Source organism: Haliaeetus leucocephalus, unplaced genomic scaffold (genome assembly GCF_000737465.1).
Source record: "Haliaeetus leucocephalus isolate CR32 unplaced genomic scaffold, Haliaeetus_leucocephalus-4.0 Scaffold76, whole genome shotgun sequence".
In the NCBI taxonomy this organism is placed as follows: Eukaryota; Metazoa; Chordata; class Aves; order Accipitriformes; family Accipitridae; genus Haliaeetus; species Haliaeetus leucocephalus.
Window position 1 is genome coordinate 72584 of NW_010972512.1, and position 7175 is coordinate 79758.

At 65.6% G+C, this 7175-nt stretch overlaps 1 protein-coding gene across 5 annotated transcripts in view; it reads left to right on the forward strand.

Annotated features, from left to right (window-relative positions):
* Nucleotides 1-6: 6 nt before the first annotated feature.
* The window catches only part of NFIC (nuclear factor I/C (CCAAT-binding transcription factor)), a 38290-nt gene continuing 31121 nt past the window's right edge, over nt 7-7175 (forward strand). For 4 of the 5 annotated variants that reach the window (XM_010580059.1, XM_010580041.1, XM_010580051.1 and 1 more), the window contains exon 1: nt 7-115. In XM_010580059.1, coding sequence (XP_010578361.1) covers nt 86-115 — 30 coding nt within the window. In that variant the 5' untranslated portion in view covers nt 7-85. Of the gene's footprint in view, nt 116-4720; nt 4784-7175 lie in introns of those variants that run through there. The other variant, XM_010580078.1, reaches the window with a different exon arrangement.

A 7175-nucleotide genomic window follows, 5' to 3' on the forward strand; every position in this document is an offset into this window, starting at 1 on the left:
CTGCTCCAGCCTCCGAAATGACTCAGTAACTTTTACGCCTCGAGTCTCAGCCCTGCAATTAGCCACTTTCCCAGCGCGGCTCGGGATGTATTCGTCTCCTCTCTGCCTGACCCAGGTAACCGGCCCCCCCCCCCCCGCGCCCCCCCCCAAATTTTCCCCCTTCGCCGCAACAGACTTTTACAGTTGCAATGCAAAAAAAAAAAAAAAAAAAAAGCACCCCCCCCCCCCCCGATAAAAATAGTCATAACAGGGAAAGGGCGGGTTGGGGCTGGTGCGGGGCTGCTCGGAGGAGTCGCGTTTCTCTCTTGCTTCCCCCCCCCCGCCTTTTGTAGGGGTTTTTTGGGTGTTTCTGGTGCTTTTGGGGTTTTTTTCTGCTCCGCTTTCACTTGGGGCGCGGGGGGGGGGAGAAGGGTGGGTTGGGGGTTGGTTTTTTTTTTTTTTTCCGCGGCGCCTGGAGGTGGGTGGTGTGGGGAAGCCGCCGGCTTTGGGGCTGTGGGACGACACAGTGGGGTGCAAGGGGTCCCCGGTTGGGTTCGGGGAGGCTGGGGGGGGCTTGGCGCTGCGGGTTCGGCCTTGGCCGCGCCGCCTCTTGCGTAGCGTGAAAGTTTTTCCTTCCCCCCCCCCACCAGCCCGGCTGCACATGGTGGGGTGCAAGGAGGTGCGGGGGGGGGCGCAGGCTTTTTCTTCAAAATCCTCTAAGTTTGGGACAATTCGCAAGCGGCTGCGTCGTGCCGCGCTGGCGGGTGAGAGGGCGGTGGGGGTCGTGCATGGCAGGATGGGGGGCCACCCCCTCGGTGTCCGGGGGTGAGGGACGATGCCGGCCCCCGTCTGCGCGTAGGGGTGTCGAGGGGCAGCCCTGAGCCGTGTGCGTGGGGACGCTGGTGTCACTCCAGGCCACGCCGACGTGGCCTGGTGGCGCGCTGCGGGGTGGCCGTGCCAGGGCCCACGGCGCGGGCAAGGGGGGGTGTCCCCGAAGTCCCCCCCCCGGCAGCCGGTACGGCCACAGGGGGCAGACTTCGGGGACCCCCCCTCTTTGCCCGCACCACGACCGCTGCGGCTCTGCCTTTGCTCTGTCCTTATTGATCGCTGATATTTATTTAATTATTGAGCAGGCAGCTTCCCCCTCCCGGCTCGTAACCTCTTCCCTGCTGGCAGCCGCTGCCCGCTCCAAATCCGGCCTCGTGCCGCACCCCGCGAGGGCTCTGCTCTGCTGGGGGAGGGTGCTGCTGCCGGACCCCCGTGCCCGCGCCGGGGGATTCTCCTGCCAGACCTCATCCCTTGGGCCAGGGCTGCGGGCAGGATCTGGCCCCACCTCGGAGACTTGGACTCAGCTGCCCCGTGGGGGTTCGGGGAGGGGGGTCCCCCTCAGCAGCAGCGCGGCACCTGCATTGTGCCGGAGGGCAACGCAGGGTCCAGCCTCGCCTCTGGCTCTTCCTGGGTGCGGTGCAGCCTGTGAGGCTGGTGACGGCACAGGCACGGGCATGGGCACGGGTGGGCAGTGCTGGGGCTGCTCAAATGACCCTGGGGATGGTGCTCCCCATCATGTGGTTGACTTGGCAAGGGTCACAGCTCAATCTGTCTTTTTTTCTTTTCTATTCTCTGATTCTTTTTTCTTCTGTATTTTCTTACCCTTCTATTTTATTTTTTTCTTCCTTTCCTGTCCCTTTCCTTTTCTTTTTCCTTTCCTTTTTCCTTTCCTGTCCCTTCCCTTCCTTTCCCTTTCCTTTCTCTCCTCTCCCACCCCGACTCCGTCCCTCCCGGGGGTCCCACCACCTCCCTACCATGCCAGTCTCCAGCCGGTGCTGGGTTGGCAGAGCCTGTTGTTGCCAGCTAACAGCACTGGTCTGATGTGGGAAGCCGTGCGGTCGCTGGCTGGCCGGGCCGGGGCTGGCAGGAGCCGTTCTGCTCACAAACCCGTGCTGTTCCCAGCGCTTCGCCCAGCCGACGGGGGGGAGCTGGTTTTTCTTCAGGCGATCCCAGCCTCCACCCCGCCGCCTTCACGCGGGGAAGGCTCCGGTTTTCCCCCCCCCCTTGCCCTGGCGTAGCCTCGGCTCCGATCCGGCCCGGCTCGGATGGGATCAGACGTCGTCTGCACCTACCGGATCCGGCCCCCCCCGCCCCTCCCCCCACCGCCAGCCCAGCCGTTCCCATCCCAGCCGCGCGGCGGGGAGGCTCGCCCGGGCTCGGGAGCCGTGGATGGTGATGTGGATACATTGGAACGTGCGCGGGAGCCGCCCTGCCTCTGCCTTCGCGCATCTCCCCGCCGCTACCGCCGCCGCCGCCTCCTCGAGCCCGGCACGACCGCTCGGACCCCGGCTACCGCTCGGGCAGCCGCCCTTCCCGGCCAGAGCTGGTCCAAGCTGGGGCTTGGCAGCCCAGCGGCACCAAAATAGCCCTGGCAAAGGCATCGTCCGTGACACGCTCCCGGGCCGGGGCCTCGACCGAGTCTCCCGTCAGGCGAGGAGGGTGGCTTTGTGCCCTCCTCAGCTCTCTGTCCCGGCTCGGGGACTTCCTCCTGCTCCCCCCGGCTCACCTTTGTCCCCCGTCAGGGACAGGCCGGGAAGTCAAGAGGGAGCTGCCCGGATTAGCAGGGAAGCGGCACCGGCACCGCCGCCATGCTCGAGGCCTCACCCGGCCCACAGGGAAGTGGCGGGGGGGGGGCTCTGGCTGCCAGCACTCCGAAATAACCCCAGCGCTAAGCACCCGCCGCTGGCCCCCGCATGTGTGTCCCTTGGGAACCGCTGCCAAGGAGCCGGCAGTGTTTCCGGAGCCGTAACAGTTATCCCCAGCTCCTAGATCTGCAACAGGGTTGGGGGGGGAGGGTAGAATCTGGGGTGCTCCTGGCAGGGGACATGTGCAAATTTTACGGCTGGTGATGATCCTGCAAACCTCTGGCTCGTCTCTGGCACGTGGCGGTCATCGTGGTGTTCCCTGAGCCCCTCACCCTGGTACCCGTCGGCTGGGAGCGAGGTGAGATGGGAGCTGACTTCAAAGGCAGCTGGAGCGGCAGGAGCCGGGTGTCCCACCGGGATCTGGCCGGAGACCCTCTCCCAGATCCCATGGGTCTACTGGGGCCCGGGAGAGGGTCTCCGGCTGGGCCCCGGCGGGACACCCGCCTCCCACCGCTTTGCTCAGATGCATCCTTGGAGACCGGTTTCGGTGCAGAGACGATGCGCCCGCACTGCCCGACCGAGAGCCGGCAGCCAGGCACAAACCCCTGCGCCTGCTGTAGCCGGTGGCACCTGATCCCCGGGGGCATCGGGGAGCAGCCCAGCCAAGCTGGCCTGGCACGAACCTCTGTACCAGTTGAACACCGTCAGCACCCGCAGAAACGGGCATGCCGTGGTGCCCGGGGAGCGAAGCCGGGCCGCAAGAGGCATTGTGGCCACGTGGCCCGGTCTCAGCCGTGTCTCCCGGGTGCTGACGGGGATCTTGCCTCTCCCTGGCCACCGCCGGTTGGCTTCTGCGCGTCATCCGGCTGCCACCGCTGGCTCGGGCACGTGGCCGTAGCAGGGAGCTGCCTGCCGGGCACATCTCACCAGGGCATCCTTTGGCAAACCTCCTTCCCAAAAGCGCCACGGCTTTTCAGCAGGAGAGGGGACCGCCGGTGCTCACCCCCTCCACCAGTAGCTCCAGCGAACTGGTTTTCAGCCAGGAGCGCCGATCGGCTGCCAAAGGATGGGAGCAGCAAGCCGGGCACAGCGGGGGGAGAGAGGGAAGGTTGCAACACACTTTCAATTCTCCCATCTGCTGAGTATTGTTTGGGAAAAACAATGAGGCTGTTCTTTAAATGTAACCTTCGGGAGATCCTCGCTTTCCCTGCGAGGCGCCCGCCGTGCCGTGCCGTGCCCGCCTGCCCCGGCTAGCCCTGCCCTGCTGCTCACACCAGCAGCGCTGCTGAGGACCCCGCTGCTTCTGCCCCATCCGATCTTAAATCCTCACTCGGGAAAAATAGGTCCTGTTTTAAGTGTGGTTTATAAAGCCGGATCGGAGGGCTGGGATGGGCGTGCGGGATGGTGGGCAGGATAAGGCCTGCTGCACAAGAGATGCCGTCGGGTGAGAGCTGAGCGGCCGGGTGGCCGGCGCTTGCGCTGCACCACTCTCCACCGCGTCACCTTGAACTTGGCTGGGGCCTCGCACAATAAATCAGGCGCCCTCCTCCAGCGCGCCGAGGCGCCCGCCAATAATTCACCTTCCCAGGCAGCTCTGCCCCTGCCTGCGCTTCCCTCCCTGCCCGCGCTTCCCTCCCTGCCTGCATTTCCCTCTGTACCGGGGCAGGGAGTAAACCCGCCGCTTGCCCAGCGCTGCAAGCATGCGCGCGCTTTTGCAGCTCGCTGAACAAAGCCCAGCCGCCAGGGCCCAGCTCGCTGCCCGGCTATCTTGAAGCGAGCGGGGAATAGCTCCCTTCGGTGCTTTTTCATTCCCCCAAGCCCGGCTGGGCTGGGGATGGATGCTGGGAGCCGTAGCCTGAGCCTGCTTTGACCAGGCGGTTTTTCCCCTCTTGCAGGGGTGGCTGCGGCATGGCCGGTGCAGCGGGGTGTGGACGGGGCAGTGCCGGCGCGGCGAGGCTCAGCGGGCAGAGAAGCTGTGCCGAGGACCGGCCAAGCTGGCCGCACTCCGCTTGGCGAGACACAGCAAAGACCATCAAAGGCGGCTCCCCCCGGGAGCCCCGGGCAGCCCCAGCGTGGAGAGCTTGTGAGCCCCCGGGGGAAAAGTGCCACGGTGGCCTCGAGAGAGAGATTTGTCCCGGTCCAGGGCTGTGTGCGGTGGGGAGGGCCTGGAGGTGGGTTTGGCACCCAGAGGGAAAGGGGGGGGATGGTGTCCCCTGCCTTTGGGGGTGATGGAGGCAGGTCCCTGCAAGGGAGGGCTCTCTGAGGATGGCTCCGGTGACAGGGACGGTTTGCCCTGCCTGCTTGCCAGCTTTCTTGCCAGCGCCGCCTGTGCCAACCTTCCCTGTGCCCGGCCCCCTGGACACTTCCCCACAGCCTGAGGGGTGCCCATCGTCCCCCCGGTATCGCTGCCGGCGTGGCTGCACCTGTCCTAAGGACAAGTCGAGCCCTGGGTGGCAGGGATGGGGACAGTGGCGGCGATGGGACGTGTCCCCGGGGTCCCTTACTGGAGGGGAAAGGAGGAGGGCTGGGGGGGGGGAGGTAAAATATCTCCCTGCGAGGCTGGCTCGCTGCCTGCCGCCCCCGGCTGTGCTGTGGCTCTTCCTGCGCCAGGATGGCGGTGCCGGCACTGAGCGCTGCCAAGGGGGCTGAGTGCTCGCGGGAGGGGGGCTCCCGTCCCCCCCAGTCCCTGCACCCAAGCCAGGGGATGCAGGTAGGGTGGCAGGGGTGCGATCTGCTCCTCAGGGGCCCGCGGCGCGGGGCTTTCTCCCGCGGCACCTCGGGGTGTGCCGGGCAGGTCAGGGCAGGGTGGCAAAGCCGATGGGGAGTGGCCAGGGCATCGATGGGTGCTCAGCCCTGCGGGTCGGGCTGGCACCGTGTGGCATCACCAGTGACGTCCCCATGGCACAGCTGGGGACTGCTGGTGGGGCTGAGCCCAAAAAGGGCACAGCCTTGCGGGGAGCCAGAGGTGCCCAGTGCCAAAGCCTTGTGGGTTTTGGGTACCAAAGCACGTTTGGAGGCTTCACGTGCACTGAATCGGCACAGGCAAGAGCCTGAGCTCAGCCTCCCTCCCTGCCCTGGCCAGCTGGGCACCCTGAGACGGTGTCACCTTTGGGGAGAGGATGCAGACCCCCAGGATGTGCCAGCTGCAGGGTGGGGATGCACAGGGTCCCCCGCGGGCATCCCAGGACCTGGCTTGCACCCGGGCAGGCGGCTGGGCTTGCCATCCGTCACGTCGGCCCTGGGCAGGCATCCCCCGCGGCCACGCCGAGCTGTGCCAGCTTGGCGGTGACCCAACGCCCTGCACCGGCCGCCAAAGCCCGGCGCTTCCCAAGTCCTGGAGAGGAGCTGGGAAAGGATCCCGCAGCCCAGGTGCGGCAGCACTCACGCGCCGGGGGACCCACGGGCCAGCCCCTGCCAAGGATTGATTTCTCGGTTAACTCGCTGCTGCTTTAAAAGTGCATTAATCCTCCCTTCCCCGGCCAGCAGCCAGCTCTAATCAGCATTTTGGGCAAAATCCCCAGGTCTGGGCTTTGGGCTGCCCGCCGTGGGCATCGCCCTCCCAGCCACTGCCGCCTCTCAAGGAGGGGCTGCGGCACCCTTAGGCAGCGCTGCCTGGCACGGGAATGTCAGGATCTGGTCCTCCTGCTGATCCCTCTGCCCCGGGAGTTTGTTCGAGTCCGCGGCCAGGTGGTTTTTTTTAAAAAAACTGGGGGTTTTATCTTGTTTTTTAGGAAGGCTTTTGCTCTCCTTGCAAAGGGCCCCTGCATTCCCTTCGTGGGGAAACGGTATTTGACCGGCTGTTGTCCAAAAAAAACCCCCAACATGTTTCTGATCACGAAAAACCAAGAAATATTTTTGCTTTCAAAGGAAAAAAAAAAAAAACCCAGAGAGAGAAATGTTGATTTTCCACCCAGACGTTTCCCCTTTCCCCGAACCAGCCCCGAAACGAGAGGCGCCGTCGCTCCCTCCTCGCCCCAGGACGCCATCCCGGGGGCACAACCCCGCCGGGGACACGGTGAATGCCACCCAGGACCTCATCCGGGCACCGGCGGCACAGTGGGCTGCCGGGGGGGATCGAGAGTGCCGGTGACCTGCCGGCTCTCCCCGGGGAGCCACCCATCATGCTGTTTGCTGCAACGCTCCCGGCTGCCTGCCCGCCAGCCCGCCTCGCCCCGGTAAAACGGGCGACGAGGCTGCTTCATCCCACGGTTGCGTGGCGGGAGCCGTGATGTGCCAGATCCTGCACACCCCTCCTGCCGTCCCCTGGCTCCTGCCCGGAGATTCGGGAAAACGAGACGGCGCGGGCTGTAATGTGACCCCCGCCACGCTGCGCCGCAAAATCTCCTTTAGTAACCTGTGCGCCAGGACAGGCGAGCGGCGCGGCGTGAATACCAATGAAGCGGCGCTGGCGAAAAGTGCAGAGTAAAGGGTTTTTGATGGAAATGGCATTGCATGAGAAAGAGCGCGAGCGCGCGCCTGGAGCCTGCGCCTGCCCGCCAGCTGACGCCGCGCGCATGGGCGCGCCGGGGCGCACGCATGTGTGCGCACGTGTGGCCCGGGAGG